Source organism: Pelophylax lessonae (assembly GCF_965119305.1).
Source record: "Pelophylax lessonae genome assembly, chromosome: 3".
Lineage (NCBI taxonomy): Eukaryota > Metazoa > Chordata > Amphibia > Anura > Ranidae > Pelophylax > Pelophylax lessonae.
The window spans coordinates 178,265,437-178,283,759 of NC_138770.1; the positions used below are offsets into that span (position 1 = coordinate 178,265,437).

Genomic DNA, 18,323 nt, shown 5'->3' on the forward strand with positions numbered 1-18,323 from the left:
TATACAGCCAGGAGTCTATGGACGAGGATACTGCCTCGGACTGGCTCTCTAGGGTACCCCTCCCACAGGTCACTCGGGAACAACTCTCGCGTCTGAACGAACCTCTTTCACTAGAGGAGATTTCCAAGGGCATTAAATCTCTCACATCAGGCAAATCCCCCGGACCCGACGGCTACACTCCAGATTTCTATAAGCTAGCGGCCGACACAGTCGCCCCGACGCTGCAATTGGTGTACAATCATATTTTGGACGGCAACCCTTACCTCCCCACGGGCCATCAAGCCCATATTAAATTGATATATAAAAAAGGGAAAGACCCTCTAGACCCCGGCTCTTACAGACCAATCTCACTTCTCAATGTGGACTCCAAGCTGCTCTCCAAATTGATGGCGGACAGATTGGCGTCCATAATGCCCTCTATTATTCATCCCACGCAATCCGGATTTACAAAAGGCAGATCTGCAACATCGAATATTAGGAAGGTACTGGTGGCTTTGGAGGCTTCCAAGGCAGACCCGGGCACGGACGCGGCGATAATCACTCTCGATGCCGAAAAGGCTTTCGATAACGTGAATATTCAATGGCTGGATCGAGTCCTCACCAAAGTGGGCCTCTCGGGCAAATTTTTGCACCTAATCAGAATGATGTACGCGAGTCCGCAGGCGCAGGTGGTGATTGCGGGACACATCTCTCCCTCGTTCCGACTGTTTAAGGGGACGAGGCAGGGGTGCCCGCTTTCGCCTCTACTGTTTAATCTAGCTCTGGAACCCCTATCCAGATATTTGCTTTCCCATCCTGACCTTAGAGGCATACGAGTGGGGGCGGAGGAACTGCGCACCGCTATGTTCGCGGACGATGTACTTATTTTTACGTCAGATCCGGGCCACGACCTCCCCTTGATCGAGGATATATTCGCGGACTACCGTCGGTGCTCGGGTCTCCGTATCAACTTCCACAAAAGCGAGATACTACCCCTGAACACTACGCGCACTCCTCAGTGGGCGGCGTCGTCAAAACTACGTATAGCGACCACACACATCACCTATTTGGGCGTCAAAATAGGACGTTTTCCATCTACCATTTACCGTTTGAACTTTACACCAGTGCTTGACAAGATGGTAGCCGAGTTGAAATCCTGGGCTAATTTGCCACTTTCTTTGTTTGGTCGGTGCCACTTATATAAAATGACCACCTTCCCGAAACTTCTGTATCCTATGCAGACGATCCCAATCCTGTTAAAACATACGGATATCAAACGACTCCATGCAGCAGTGTCTAGTTTTATTTGGCATGGGAAAAGGCCTCGTATATCCCTCAACAAGCTGCATATGTCACGGAGGGAGGGGGGGGTTGATTTACCAAATACTAGAATATATAACCTAGCGTGCCTTCTGCGGGGATGCTTAGATTGGATCAGCAGAGAATCACGATATACAAATTATTCATTGGAGACCCAAATGGCTGCTCCGCACGACCTGGTCGCTTTGCTGCACTGTGGGACAGGGGACGTCCCTAACGCTCTCCGCCACAATATCTTAATCAAGGATACGGTGGCTGCTTGGAGAGAGACGAGGAAGAGGTTGGGGTCTTCCCAAAGATTGTCCAGACATCTTCCCATCCATAACCACCCTGGTTTCCCACAGGCGCAGCAACATTCGGCATATGGGGTATGGTCCCAACGGGGGATAAAGTTGATGGTGCAGCTTTTTGACGCGGATACTGGGAGCCCTTTAAACTACGACTCATTTGCCAAGACTCACGATCTGCCGAAAGGCCACTATTTGTATTTTAGACAATGTATAAGTTATGTGAATGATATATGCCGTGCATCCTTATTGCGATTCCGCCCCACCCTGGTAGACCAATGGATTCTTCAGGCCAAACACAGGATATCGCACTTATATAAGCCGCTACTCCAGGAACTCTATCGGGGAACTGAGCACTCGATCGCTAAATCCTGGAATAAGATGCTCAATTCACCTGATGCTCACACCAGGATCTTAAAGGGCTACCTGACTACTCGGCAGCATGTAACCAATGAATTCTGGAGGGAGCAACAGTTTAAAATTCTCCATGGAGCATATTACCCTCACATCCGATGGTCGAAAGACCCAGCACATCATTTCTGCACTCTCTGCAAAGAACATTACCCTTCTCTTCTGCATAAGCTGTGGCTCTGCCCGCAGGTTTCATCTTTCTGGGACAAAACAATACGCTATATTACCAGAATGCTGGGGGTATCCATTCCCAAAGACGTCTTCCCACTCGTGTTCAATTGCCTAGACCCGGAAAGTCTTCCATTGCCTAAAGACTCCAGGAAAAGCGTAAATCAATTTAAGCCATGGCTGGTCAACTGTTTGATGGCAGCCCGCAGATTGATTCTGCGACACTGGATGTCGGACTCCGCTCCCACTATTGCAGAACTTTCCTCTGATATCATCTCTTTAAGGAATATTGAACTGGTGGGACCCACATTGGATCCTCGCCTGACCCGATCGACCATAGATCGCAAGTGGAACCTGCCGACCCCCGATCCTTCTTCTCTTGCGGGACCTTTCACATCCCCACTGAACTGAACTGATCTGAGACCCCATTACTGACTTGGTGGACAATTGCTAACACTCCTACGGCTACACTTTATTTCAAGTCACCGATATTACATATATTGATGTGCTTGGCAATAATGGTGTCTATGTAGTTGCATCGTATGGCGCAGAGGTAGAACTGTTCTTATACACATAGGATGGCAGTAGTCCTTTTGCAGTCTTTTAATCAACCTTTTAATCAATCTTGAGGTACTGGTTACTCCCTCCCCCTCTTCCCCCCCTTCTACCCCCCTATCCTTCCCACCCCGCCATGCATTCCCTTCACCTTGCTTCCCTCTCCTACTTCCCTGTGTCTGATATGTGCGAAAAAGTTACTCACCATCTGTTTTGGTTTACTACACTTTCATGGTCGATGGAAAACCTCGACATTCTGCATAGTTTCTCAGAGCTCAAATTGTTTACAGGTTTAATATTGTGGTTTGTATACTGATGCTATTGCTCGCTTACTGTTTTACTTTGTATTGAGCACGTTTTCCAATAAAACTTTGATTAAAAAAAAAGAACACAATAGAACAGCAGGGGAGATTGGATTGTTAGTACAGCGGCTCCTCCTAAGCTGTCAGTATTTTTGTTCAGTCCTGCTGGGTAAAATGAAAAAAAAAAAAAAAACTACTACTGTGTACTAAGCGTTAGTATTCCTCTGCCTCTGGGAGACATACTTGTAACCGTCAGTCTTGCAATTCCTCATAGGGCATGTAGGGCCCCAGTTTCCCACCCCTGCTTTAACCCAAAGATTTTTTGCTAAATTTCTGTTTTGGGTGGATTCAGGAAAACAGTACTTGTGCAGTTTTTTCAGTTACACAACAGATACACTGCACCTCTAGGTATCTAGATATAGAGGAACTAAGTGATGAACTTTGTACTCACTTGAATGCTCCATGACAGTTATAGTAAGGCTCATCATTGCTGAGTTTGCACTTCTTGCCTCCCTGTCCAGCACATTGTTTACACAGGTTTGGCTCCTTGGCTCCAGGAAGACAGCTTGCTGAAAAGAACCTTGAAACGGCTGAACAAATGAAGTTGTAAAATAAACAGTACGGTTTATTGTATCTGTTTTATATTATGTGAGCAAGTCACTCAATAAAACAATGTGTGTATACTCAATATACTATTTGTGAGAGTGAATAATGCTTTCACAACTGTGCCTCAGTAAAGTGGCTCACAGACACATATGATAGTCAACTGGTTTTAGTCATTTTTTTTGTTGGATAAGGTGATAATCTCATGTTTGTGTGTGGGCAGTGCCCATGTGGGGACAGGGAGAGAGCACTTGCTAATGCCCTCAGAGATGGGCTGAGGCTTTTTCTTGACACAAGTATGGCGTTTAAGGCAGTACCACATCTTAAAGGGACACTTCTCCGCACAGACATTGGTTAATTCCTTATACCCCATGGCTCAGCTTCTGTAACTCTTTGCATTGTACACTACTGATGACAGTTCCTCAATACATTACATAACTCTTTCCTTTCTCTTTTGTGCAGCATTTCTGCTGAGTCTATCTTCACCAGCCCAGAGACCCTTCACCTCATCCCAGTGACATTGATTCGTATGTTACACTTGAATTCTAGGATGCTCAACTTTTACACATAACCTGTGCTTATTCTTCCCCCGAGGCCTCACTCGCTTAGACCTGACTGAGGGGTTATCTAATGAAGTTCTTGTCTGGTATCACTGGAGAAAGGTGTTGCATGTAAGTTGGAAGGAGGCAACCAACTGTCCCTGTACATTTTGTGAGTACAGACTGCTGTGAGAGATCTTAGAGACTTTTGGGCTGCTGTCACCCATCTTTTGCTAGAGTGTCAGCTGTGTATTTGTCTAAAGGGAACATTGGCAGGTGTCCTGAAGTGCTGAGTCTATCTGAATCCTTGTGAAGAGTCTCTGCTCTTGTTGCTCTAAAGAAGGAGTTTGCATTTAACTGTTTACACTACAAATCCAAGTCGACAGTTAGCTATTTGCAAGGACTTGCTTTAGGTTTTCAGAAAGGACTTTATTGTCTTCAAGTTGTGCATAGTTCTGTATTTGGAGTATCCCACTCCATTTCCTCGAACCTATCCAAGTTCTCAAAAAATTAAAAACAACAAAGTCAACACCCCTAGAATCATGGGTACTGAGGAAAAATGTGGCTGAGATTGTAGGCCTGGCTGCAGGGCAATCCACTGGGGATGAACCTGGGCAAATTTTCAGGAGCTCCTACGAGAGTAAACGCTACACATAAATAGGAAGTTCTTCATAACTTGGTGTGCCCGAGGCAAGTGGGAGTGAGATAGGCACAAAGTCCTGCCAGATAAGGAGTGAGTAGGAATAGTATTTGGGAGAGGTACCTGCTAAGGAAGGAAAGAATAGATTTCCTCTGTGGGCTTCTTAGAACAGTCTCCTACTAGTAGCCAGATGACATTTGGGGATCGCAGTGTGACCATGCAATATCAAAGTACCCTCCAAGAAAAGTGCTCTACTGGCATTCTATGGTCTGTAAGTGCCTGATGTATTATTATTGGAAAGTACCTTGTGTACAAACACTACCGTCTTCTGATTGAAGAAGTGTATGACCTGCAACATATGCGGTGCTATTTCTGTAAACATGCTAATTTTTTGTGATCATTCAATTTCTACAATATAAACAAAGTTTAGGTATCCACGTCACCGGTACACTAGTTGGACTACACACTGCTCACTTCTGTCCAGAAATTTGTGTGACAAAAGCTCTTGTGTGTTTGCTCTTGATTGCTTGTTACAGCTGCTGTAGGTTCTTATAAAAATGTAGGCATCAGAATTTTTTTTCCCCACATTTACCTCTCTGAACTTCATCTTCTGTCCAGTTCAGTAGCTTTTTCTCACGAAGAACACTCAGTGGAGCATACCAGCCTGCCATGTGTCCTATTCCGGTGTGACATGATCTCTTGTTCTTCAGTTCACTAAACTTAAAAGTGCTTGATCTTTTCACCAGCGCAACTGCATAATTACAGGTATCTGTAACCAACACATATAACATAATTTAGTGTCAGCTAAAGCTGCCATGACCAGTTCATTTTCATAAACAATTCATACTTGATTGGGAGCAAATTTGGCACTATGTCCCCCTAAAGAAGATATTTTAAAAATGCTGGGTTAAAAAGTTCCAGTGTATTCAATGGTTAGGCATTCATCTTTTATCCAAACCCAAATATTACAATTATTATAAACAGTACAGACCAAAAGTTTGGACACACCTCATTCAAAGAGTTTTCTTTATTTTCATGACTATGAAAATTGTAGAGTCACACTTCAAGAGGTAGTCACATAAAATGGTCTTCCAACAGTCTTGAAGGAGTTCCCAGAGATGCTTAGCACTTGTTGGCCCTTTTGCCTTCACTCTGCGGTCCAACTCACCCCAAACCAGCTCGATTGGGTTCAGGTCCGGTGACTGTGGAGGCCAGGTCATCTGGCGCAGCACCCCACCACTCTCCTTCTTGGTCAAATAGCCCTTACAAATAAATGATGGTCCAACGAAATGCAAAGCGGATGGAATAGCATGCCGCTGCAAGATGCTGTGGTAGCCATGCTGGTTCAGTATGCCTTCAATTTTGAATAAATCCCCAACAGTGTCACCAGCAAAGCACCCCCACACCATCACACCTCCTCCTCCATGCTTCACGGTGGGAGCCAGGCATGTAGAGTCCATCCATTCACCTTTTCTGCATCGCACAAAGACACGGTGGTTGGAACCAAAGATCTCTAATTTGGACTCATCAGACCAAAGCAAGATTTCCACTGGTCTAATGTCCATTCCTTGTGTTCTTTAGCCCAAACAAGTCTCTTCTGCTTGTTGCCTTTCTTTAGCAGTGGTTTCCTAGCAGATATTCTACCATGAAGGCCTGATTCACACAGTCTCCTCTTAACAGTTGTTCTAGAGATTTGTCTGCTGCTAGAACTCCGTGTGCCATTGACCTGGTCTCTAATCTGAGCTGCTGTTAACCTGCGATTTCTGAGGCTGAACTCATCCTCCACAGCAGAGGTGACTCTTGGTCTTCCTTTATTGGGGCGGTCCGCATGTGAGACAATTTCTTTGTAGTGCTTGATGGTTTCTGTGACTGCACTTGGGGACACTTTCAAAGTTTTCCCAATTTTTCAGACTGACTGACCTTCATTTCTTAAAGTAATGATGGCCACTCGTTTTCCTGTACTTAGCTGCTTTTTTCTTGCAATAATACAAATTCTAATAGTCTATTCAGTAGGACTATCAGTTGTGTATCCACCTGACTTCTGCACAACACAACTGATGGTCCCAACCCCATTTATAAGGCAAGAAATCACACTTATTAAACCTGACAGGGCACACCTGTGAAGTGAAAACCATTTCAGGTGACTACCTCTTGAAGTGTGACTCTACAATTTTCATAGTTATGAAAATAAAGAAAACTCTTTGAATGAGAAGGTGTGTCCAAACTTTTGGTCTGTACTGTATATATTAGCTTTATAAAGAATACAATTATGGAGAAGGCATGAGGAAAAGGTAAAGTTTCGGTCAGCTTTTTATTTCTGTGTATGGAGATTTTCCCTCACTTCCTGTGCCTGTGATACCCATACAAGGAATGCTGCTAAGGAGTCACTGGAACAGTTAAGCATGGTTATGTTGCCATGCTGCCAAATGTATGAGGTAACTAGTACATTTAGTTCTGCTGGGTAGTAATCTGTCCAGAGAATAATTTTTTACCTCGAAGTGGAGAATGCATTAAGGTAAAAAACCTGCTACCTTTACAACCACTTTAAGTTTAGTGTTGCTTCTGTCCCTGTATGCAGCAAGTAGGTGTCACTAGCACCCTTGGCAATAGACCCCCCGCTCCTCCTCTCTATACATACAGGGGGCCCTCTCAGGCCCCCTGCAGCATGGGGTCCGGTCGTCATGGCGACCCCTGCGACCCCTGTACGTCCGCCCCTGATCATGACTAATATGGTTATCTGCAGTTTTTACAAATGTATCTGGTTTTCACACTGATTCTCTCATCACTAGAGACCATTTTGAATTTGTTTTTGATGATTTCAAATTTGCTGGCATAGGTTTCTACATTTTGTTGTATTTAGCTTCTTTTTATAAAATAAAATTTAAAGTACATTGGTACCTTTTTGTGATCCATAGCTTTCTGCCATGATTGGCTTCAGATTGTATGGGTTTAGGGAAGCTCTAAATACATTCCCGCTGTCCACAGAAATTGCATCTGATGCTCCATCCTACAAATGAACACATTGTTATTAAAAAAGAGTTCCAGAAATGTAAATGTACCAAAATGCCATGTTGGAATTATTATGATGCTGTGGAAATAAAGCTGTAAGAAGTTGAATTACACGCCAAGAACCCATCAGTATCCAAGGCCATAAAACAGGAATCACAGCTCCAAATAGGCCCCTGCTCCACAGAGAACCAGTATTGGCCCCCCTGTGCCATATATTGGCCATAAGCATTACCAAAAAGGTAGAGAATGGTGGGCAGAGAGGTGTTGTAACAAGAAGATTTCCCACAGAACAGACATGTGACATAGATCATTATGAAATATTTCTCTGCTCTTGGCTATGAGATTTTGAACTGTGATCTGTGATGTCCCATCAGCAAGAGGATTTATAGGAAAAAGTCCATGTGCTGGTTATCAGCTATACAGCTGATATGGGACATCCTGTTATAGTACCTCTCCACTAGTGTGCTCTGCTTTATTTCGCAAAGGCGGTCCCTGTCGGAGTTACAACGCAGAGGTGTAAGGCGATAAAGGCATTCCCTCTGGTTGTTTTCTGCTTCCTTACAGACTGGTTCTGGTAAGTGTCCCCACTTAAGGGTGCACACAGCGGTGTGGTGAAGGCTTTGGGGTGTCTGCAAGGATACACCCGTTTACATCATCTCCTTACATCCTGGGACTGCATGCATGGACTTCCCTTTACTGTTTTATTCATCCTCATATTCAGAGATTGATTCATGTTTATTTAATGGACTTTAGCGCTGCTAGTGCGTGAATGAATCTGTAGCGTTGGGCTTTTGAATCTTGATGCACCTATATACATAAAAATATGGGAATGGCGCTGCCTACTGAAAGAGTATGTAAAAATGACAGGAGAGGTGTGTACAATATGTAGCAAAATAAATATGCACAAGGATAAATATATCACAATAAATAAGATATGGTGTAACTGAAAGTGAAAGTGAAAGGTGCAAACGTTAACAAGCGTGCATATGAATAAATTAATCAATTAATAAAGTGACCAAGTGCATAAGGAACATATAAAATAGATAAGTCCAATAATAGTGCAATGTGTACGGTAAATGGCAAAGAATTAATTAAATAGGTAAGGTGACCAGTGAAAATAAGTAAAAATTGATGAGCAAGTGCCAAAAATAAAACTGTGCTAAATATATCTGGTGTATCAAAAATATTTAAAATTATACACATAAAAATAAATATAAATAAGATGTTGGTGATCCAATATGTGACAGTAGTGACGTATTTAGTCCATAAAAGTGACAGATATCCTCGTATAAAACTGGAAACAACCCTGGCAGGTGGGTGGTAGGTGAGGTGCTTGGTGACCCCTAAAAGGAGCGATCAGAGGGAATACTTCCTATATTTATATACCCGCTCTTTACCCCTGTGTGGGGTGGGTATTTCCGGTGAGTGGGCTACCTACTTTAGGGGTCACCAAGCACCTCACCTACCACCCACCATGGGCTTGTTTCCAGTATTATACGAGGATATCTGTCACTTTTTTGGACTAAATATGTCACTACTGTCACATATTGGATCACCAACATCTTATTTATATTTATTTTTATGTGTATAATTTTAAATATTTTTGATACACCAGATATATTTAGCACAGTTTTATTTTGCGCTAGGGGGTCCTAGCAACCAATCACCTGCTCATTAAATAGCAAATTAAACCCTGGCAGCGCCCGCTGTTTTATTCAGCATTGGTGAGTCTCTCTCTCTGCCGTTCTGCTACAAACAGTTCTTCCTGCTCTGCTCTACTGTGTCAATGAGCGGCGAGGCAATCCAGTGGCCGTCCTCGGGTGTCACCCTGGTACTCCCTGACACCCCCTAATGTGTGGCACCCGGGGCGGACTGCCCCCCCCCGCCCCCTGCTGGTACGCCACTGACTGTGGTCACTCATTTCACTACTGACTGCCACTGCATCTCTTTGCACTTCTTTTTTGACCATTGCTGAAACAACACATCACATTGTTGCAATTTATATACTCAGCTTTAGATAACCATCTTCAGAACTCTGCACTATATTGTACATTCATAACACTGAAGCTTGCCATAGATGGAACAAAATGTGTCCTGTTCAGAAGGGATTAGCCAAATTTTGATCCATCTATGCCCATTTCAGTTTGTGAGAAGTCGATCCAATGATTGACTTCCCATGAACGGCTGGTTGGAAATTTGTGTTCGATCAGTGCTGCAGACAATCTATGCTGCGGCGCTGATCAATGAATTTTGACAGCAGAGGCGAGCCAACTGTAGGAATATAATAACACAGCAGTGAGGATTCCTCTCTCCAACTTGATTGTGTGGAGGGGGGGGGGAATCTGTTAGTTTTTTTCTATCAGCCCGCTGACTGATCAAAAGAAATCAGATTCATCCATGGCCAGCCTTAGACATTTTAAGTAAGTCATAATAATTCTGAATAACAAAAGAGAACACTTTGCTATTGGTCTTCAGAGCAGCCTTTCTCAACCTTTGAAACAGGGAGGAACCCTGTAAATAAATTTTTAGTCTCAGGAAGCCCCTTCTAATAATTACTCTGTCTACAGCCCACCATATATTAGAATGGTGGCTAATGGGAATAGTGCTTTTGTGGTCATTGGTTTCAGTGGGAACCTGGGGGGCTGAATGATGTCACGATGCAAGGACATCAAGGTACCTCTGTACACACTAAGTCAGAGGGACACAGTACTGAATGTTGGATGTTTCATATGTGAGCTATAGTTTGTTGCTCTGCAAGCACCTATATCATGTAAGTGCATTACCTATTTTTATAAATAAGTGTATGGTTTTAGGCGTAAAGCACTATGTGCAGTGGTTTCTCTTTTACATCCATATGGCTGAATATAATTACCATCGGAAGTAATAGCATGAAGTGAAGCTGGCCAGTCATAACTTAACCCTAGGAACCCGTCGGCTTCTTATGCTCCATGCAGAGAGGACAATTGCGAGGCGATACACAAGGACTGTCTTCCCCTGAGTTACTAGGGGTGTTCTGAGATGAAATCGGCCCCCCTCCGGTCGGGTGGGTCGGTTCTATTTACACTTATACACAAATAATCTAAGCAACCAGGAAAGCCATCCTATTGTGAGACTTTTGCTGGATTAATTCAGCCTCACCTGAGCCTCCAGGTTATATTATAGCTTTCAAAAATGGCCTTTGTTTACACATAACCTGTGTGATGTCCTCAAGCCCTCTCTGCATGGTTTAAGCATTGCTATATCCATTAAAGTATTAAGGTCTCCCATACCCGCCGGTGAGACATTTTTGATGATCCTGCTTTCTCCACTAGGCATACTTTGCTCTATGGTGACTTCAGAATAGTTTTTTAAAAATTTGTTGTTTCTCCTGAAGAAGCGGCTCAGTCCGCGAAACAGGTAGAGAAAAAATCGTGGAGATATTCCGACTACTCTCAACAGTTTTGTTTATTCCTAAACCATTATCAGTCATTTTGATTGTATGTTATTGTTGGCAATTTTTGTCATTATGCATATTTGTTGGTGCTGTTTTTATACCAAATAAAGATATGTCTTTTTAAACAAATGATATTTCAATTTTATAACCATTAGTTATCGGTACCCCAAAATCCAGAATATTTCCCACTCTCCCTCCCCCTTCTTCCTATTGAGTACCTCTTTAACTGGGTAGTTTGAGGTCTCTCTCATCCCATTACCCTGTTTTTTGATATTACCTACCATCTGGAAGTTGGTACCATTTACAAATGGATTACTCTAGGCATCTAATATTAGGAATGGGAAAAGATCTACCCAGAGGTAGGACACAAGTGTATTGTGACTTTAGGTGTAAGGTCATAACCCTCAGGTGAGAGTCCATCCAGTGGAGGGAGCACAAATTGCATGCAGGCTTCAGTGTTCAACTTGCGGTACTTATTCACCACAAAAGGGTGAATAAGTACCGCAAGTTGAACACTGAAGATTGTAATATTTTCGTGTATTGCACTTTACAGCACATGGGATGGGATTTTGTATGGACTAATGAGCATATTTGGCATTATCTTGATCTGGTTTATTTAATTTAGCAATCACATTTTTTTGTTTTTTTTTAGTTTTTTCTTTTTTTCTCTTTTATTTTTTATTGGTGTTGGTAAAATATTGTTACAACACATAGTGTAGCGTGGCACTTATAAGGTATAGATGTTGACATTAGCACATATATGAGAGTGAGGTGAGTCTGAGCGATACACCAATAATAGTAATTTTTTGGCTCATTTGCATAGCAACGTGCAAGATTGCATTTTTATATTTAGATATTGTTCATTGCTGAAAGAACCCTGGTTAAGATAGGATGCTGTAAAGTATTGCATGATATAAGCATTTTACAAATAAAAGAACACTGTGGTTAATTTACTAAAGAGTGTTCACATTGCTGATTGAAGCTTTGTTTGCTTTGAAAATCATGTGCGGGAGAATTTATTAAAGATAAAGTTTAACTTTGTTAAGTAAACATTTTCTACTTTGTAAATCAAGCTTAAAGCCATAGTAAACTGTTATTATAAACTTGTACCGTGAATATCTTCTAAACTTGTGCCATTTAGAAGATTTTCTCAGTAGCTGCAGCTGATGACATCACCGCCGCATGTACAGTAGTTCCTACTACAAATGGCTGCAGAGTGCCAACCCATGAGGAAGACCAAATGAAAATGGTAGCGGTGACAGCTCAGTGAAGGGATCCAACTAAAAGGTAAGCCTGCACTCCATACTAGCAGAATATGACATCAACCTACAGGGGATCCATTTAAAAAAAGGGATCCATTTAAAAAAAATGTGGTTTACTACCCCTTTAATTATTCTATTTTCATGTAAACACTTACTTTAATGGCAGTGAAGCACTCCTCCAAATTGGATTTCTTCACACAGATAAGCGTGAGGTCTGGAGCCTTACAAGATTTTGTCAGCTCTTTACACTTTTTATATTCACTTTCTGATGTCACACACCAGCCGATGTGTTTTGTTTTGAGAGCAGCGAGGGACAAATCTAAAATTTAAGAGAAATACAATTACTTATGATGTCAGGGATTATTTTTAACATTTAAAAGGTTTTATTTAACAAAGATTAAGTACTGTTTTTCATCTCTTTTTGCATTGCTGCTGATCTCTTCACTCCTCTTTCAGCTTGTTTCATCATTGGCTGCACATAATTGCTCCTGACCAGCTTTCTTATGGAGACAACAGTGGAACATGCCCATGCAATGTTTGCTGCTAGTGCTATGGGCATTTGTGGTCTCCATTAGGAGCTCATGTAACAGAGTACTATTTCAGGAGAACAATTGGGATGTATTTGCAAGATATCTTGTATTATTGTAATCAAAATTGCTTAATCAAAAAGATTGATAGTAACATTTTAACTTACCAAGTTCCTGCTTTTATGAGATTTCAACAATTGGGTTTACATCTACTTTAAGGGCATACAGAAAAAAAAGAGACAACTACTGATTGTCTACTATGTGCAGCTGCCCCATTTTTAATTGCTGTTTGCTTCTTTATTTTAGGCTATGGTCTGTAAACCTGATATCAATAATAAAAAAATTTTAAGTTGACATAGTCAAGGATCTTAAATTTTGACATGGATGCAAGATCTATACTAAGATGATGGCCCACAAAAAGTGTTGTTCCCAGACTTATATCTCATACTCACACAGAGACCATGTACAGGTATCTGATCTATGGATTATAAAAAGAATCACTAATAAAAATATGTCTAGATATTTAAAAAATGCTTCTAATATAGATTACATTATGTACCTTATTACAACAATGATGTGCATAGTATTCTCTACTTTGTGTTTTATTTTAAACTTATTTATTAGAATATGTTACATTTCTAAAACATTACCTATTATGTTAATAGATCTATCTATAATTTTCAAGCAATCTGTTATGCTTTTAGAATTACAAGTTTGAAATGTACATTTTAAAGTCACTATTTATTAAATCTTCAAACTAGTTTACTGATACTCATTTTACAGAAGTAGCCTTTGAACCTGTTATTAGAAAATATACTAGTAATAATATAATGTTTTTCTACCTACCTAGCATTCCAAGACATACGATCACTGATAAGTAGGGAGCCATCGTCTTCTGTCTCTGGGGACCAGAATGAGAGTGTTCTCATGTACTGTTACATATCCGTTGGTGTAGAGATGTTATTATTCAGACAAGAGCATTACTGTGTGCGATGTGGTGTCTCAGGAAGGTTATGATTTTTACATTTCCCAATATTACACTCCACCTTTTTTCTTTTCATAATATTCTCAATGCTCTCATTCATATTTGCTGGAAACTGCAATCATTGGCATAAAATTCTGTTTTTTCTTTTGGTTGACCAGTTACAATGTAACCCTTTCCAAGTGCAGATGCTAGAGAAACCTCCAATTTTCCTCTCCTGCGTAAAGCACATTGCAATTTAGGATGTAGTGGGGGCTTGAAGGGCCGGTGAAGAATTATTTTATTAGTTTGGCTTTTATTAATATTAACTATAATGACAGACCTCTGTATTCCAAATTGTACTTTAGACTGTGACATTGGGTGCTCAGGAAAGCCAGGTTAGAAATTTGGGACTGGTATCTCTGAACAGTTGTTTCTCTTGTCCAGTGTATAAGTATTCATTGCTTACCACTTCTGTAGCCCATTTTTGTAAACAGTAAAGTTAGCCCATTTTTTTTGTATAGTGTGAAAGTCACCCTGAGTAAATTGATACCTAACATGTTATGGTTTAAAATTTTGCACACCCGCGGAATGGCGACAAACTACGGTAGATAAAAATCTCCAAAAGGGACGCTTAAAAATGTTTTAATGATTACCAGTTTAGAGTTACAGAGTAGATCTTTTTTTGGAACTATTGATCTTGCTCTGACGATCGTGGCAATACATCACATGTGTGGTTTTAACACCGCTTTTTTTTGCGGGCGCGACTTACGTATGCATTTTCTTTTGTGCACGAACTCTTGGGGACGGTGGCGCTTTAAAATTTTTAATTTTTTTTCCTATTTATTTTATTAAATTTTTTAATTTTAGCACAGTTTAAAAAAAAATAAAAATCTGATCACTTTTATTGCTGTCATAAGCAATGTAAACATCCCTTGTGACAGTAATAGGCAGTGGCAGGTACTCTCTATGGAGGGATCGGGGGTTTAAAAGACCCTAGACCCCTCCACTGCACTTCAATGTATTCAAAATGCGGAAATCAGCATTTTTGAATACTGACAGTTTTTAAATTCGGCGCCTTTAACTGCCAAGTCATCACGTTGCTTCCTGGTTACTACATCGGAGACCCGATCAAAGCCGAATTCGGCTTTGTTCAAGACTCCAACCAGCCGGCGGATGTGCTAGCCGGTTGCCCGGGTCTCCCGGTGGGACGGGAGACCCGGGCAGAGCCGTGGAAGGGGGTGTCTCCTCCTGCTCGCTGGGATAACGGCCGAGTGGCTCCCGAGCCGCATCAGCTGTTATCACCTGAAAGCTGCCGGTGTTCTATCAGATTTCCCTACCTACGTAATTTCTGGTTAAGATCAGCTGTGGATTCGTCATGCAGCAGCTTGTAGCCGCGTCACACATCCTATTGGGCATGCGCAGAATAGGTAAGGAATTTTGATAGCATCATAAGGGGTCAGACAAATGTCCTAGTGGCCATGCGCCGGCGCATGTGTACCAACGGGTCAGACAGCGGGATCTCTTATAACAAACATCCATCCGATCTCCATGGCACACACTGCGCAGACCTAACACTGCGCCGAGCCGACAATCCGATCTCCATGCCCCACACTGCACCGACCCGACAATGAGACAGTGGGCGTGCGCGTGTGGATAGGGAATAGGATTGTCCCATTGTCAGCTCAGCGCAGTGTGTGCCATGGAGATCGGACGTATGTTTGTTATAAGAGATGCCGCTGCCCGATCCGTTGGTGCGCATGCTCCCGCTCATTTGCACTAGGACTTTTGTCTGACCCCTTACGATGCTATCAAAATTCCCTACCTATTCTGCGCATGCACAATAGGACGTGTGACGCGGCTACAGCTGGTGCATGACGAACCCGCACCGGAAATGACATAGGTAGGGAAATCTGATGGGGTAGAGTTTTCTGACTAAACACCGGCTCTAAAAAATGGCACCATCCCAGTACAACCACTTCTCTGAACCAACGTAGAGCTACGTCAATTCGCGGGAAGTGGTTGAAAGAGAGTTTCCGGGTTTAAAGAAAATAAACATTTATACTCACCTAGGTGGATGTAGCATCGATCTGATGCTGCATCTGTCCCCTGTCGGTTCTGCAGTGAGAACTGAGTGAACAAACACAGCTTTTCACTCAGTTCTCCCCCTCTGCTCTGAGCATAGTGCCGAGACTATCAGTGAGCAGCTCTCTGCTCTCTCCTCCAGTGCTCACTGAAATGCTGGGCTTTGAAGGGGGCGGGAGGGGCTAACTCAGGCAATCAGTGGATCGCTGAAAGGCAAAGTCAGGTGCCAGTCCTGGCTTCTGGGTGGATACTGACCATATGGTCAGGATCTTTCCTGAGCCTGGACAAACTGAGTGACATAGGCTGAAAACAGGTCACAGGAGTGCAGAATAAACTGTACTCCTGTGATCCTTAGGAGAAGTATGGCCAAAAAAGCTTTTGCCATACTTTTCCTTTAAGGTCAGTAGGTGAGAAGGTTCTCAAGACTAAAATACTTACATTGCTATGCAGTAAAGGGAAAGAAAAATATCCTATTTTTTTTTGCTATAAACAGAATCATTGGTAATCAATAATACAGTTATTATATTAAGTTAATTAATTCATTAGCATTAGTGTGTGATAGCATATTCACAATTATAGGTAATTATATGTATGCATTTATTGTGTATATTTACACTGTGAAAAGTATTGGGATTCCTGCCTTTACATGCAGATGGACTTTAATGGCATCCCAGTCTTAGTATGTGTCAGAGGCAGGGGCGTTGCTAGGTGAGAAAAAGACCAGGGGCTTCAGCCCGAACCTAAATTTGATGACCCCGCCCACATTTTAAAGTAAGTCCCGCCCAAGCTCCACCCAATGCCCCTTCATAAAATGTTATAAAATGTGACCACACGCATGTTAATCTCTTAACTTTCTAATCTCCACTTTTACTTGTAACTCTTAGCATAAAAGCAATTGAGAGCACCAATTATGGCAATCAGGGTGCCCAATGTAGAAGCCTTTCTGGAGGCTCCTATGGCTCCTGTGGAACTGCTTTAGCCATTTTCAAAATAGCAGAGGTTCCAGAACATCCACAACAACACACAAGAGAAATTAATTTCCCAGTAGCCTAGATGAAGCACCAACACCAACATTTTCAAAATTAGCTGTAACCAGAAAATGGTGAGTCAGTTCCTCTATGACTTCCTGGGAGAGTTGAACATCAAGAGCTTGTTCAAGAAACCGTGCACACAGCGAAATGTTAAGTGTTACTTATGTGACATCACACTAGCAAAAGGTGAATTCTAATTGGTTGTCACAGGTTTTAGGGTGCCTTTTTACAGTTTCAGTAAATTAGATTGAAAGGCGGCAAACATGATACAGGAGATTGTCAGAGATTGCGGACATGATACAAGAGATGGTCAGAGACTGCGGACATGATACAAGAGATAGTCAGAGACTGCGGACATGATACAAGAGATGGTCAGAGACTGCGGACATGATACAAGAGATGGTCAGAAACTGCGGACGTGATACAAGAGATGATCAGAGACTGCAGATGTGATGCAAGAGATGGTCAGAGACTGCAGACGTGATGCAACAGATGGTCAGAGACTGCAGACGTGATTCAACAGATGGTCAGAGACTGCAGACGTGATGCAACAGATGGTCAAAGACTCTGGACATGATGCAAGAGATGGTAAAAGACTCTGGACATGATGCAAGAGATGGTCAGAGACTCTGGACATGATGCAAGAGATGGTCAGAGACTGTGGACATGATGCAAAAGATGTTCAGAGACTGTGGACATGATGCAAGAGATGGTCAGAGACTGTGGACATGATGCAAGAGATGGTCAGAGACTGTGGACATGATGCAAGAGATGGTCAGAGACTGTGAAAATGATGCAAGAGATGGTCAGAGACTGTGGACGTGATGCAAGAGATGGTCAGAGACTGCGTACGTGATACAAGAGATTGTCAGAGACTGCGTACGTGATACAAGAGATGGTCAGAGACTGCGTACGTGATACAAGAGATGGTCAGAGACTGCATACATGATGCAAGAGATAGTCAGAGACTGCAGACATGATGCAAGAGATGGCCAGAGACTGCAGACATTATGCAAGAGATGGTCAGAGACTGCAGACATGATGCAAGAGATGGTCAGAGAATGTGGACACGATACAAGAAATGGTTAGAGACTGCAGACGCGACAAAAGAGATGGTTAGAGACTGAGGACATCATACAGGAGATTGTCAGGGACTGTGGACATGATGCAAGAGAGTGTCAGAGACTGCGGACATGATGCAAGAGATTGTC

General features: G+C 42.3%; 1 protein-coding gene across 1 annotated transcript in view; it reads right to left on the reverse strand.

Annotated features, from left to right (window-relative positions):
- LOC309549658 (serotransferrin-B-like) overlaps positions 1-13,964 on the reverse strand; it is a gene marked incomplete at its 5' end in the record, with an annotated part of 40,540 nt that extends 26,576 nt beyond the window's left edge. Inside the window, 6 exon segments of the mRNA XM_082250062.1 lie at positions 3,474-3,612; positions 5,397-5,573; positions 7,703-7,811; positions 12,664-12,827; positions 13,882-13,924; positions 13,926-13,964. Coding sequence (XP_082106188.1) covers positions 3,474-3,612; positions 5,397-5,573; positions 7,703-7,811; positions 12,664-12,827; positions 13,882-13,924; positions 13,926-13,964 — 671 coding nt within the window.
- Positions 13,965-18,323: the final 4,359 nt, after the last annotated feature.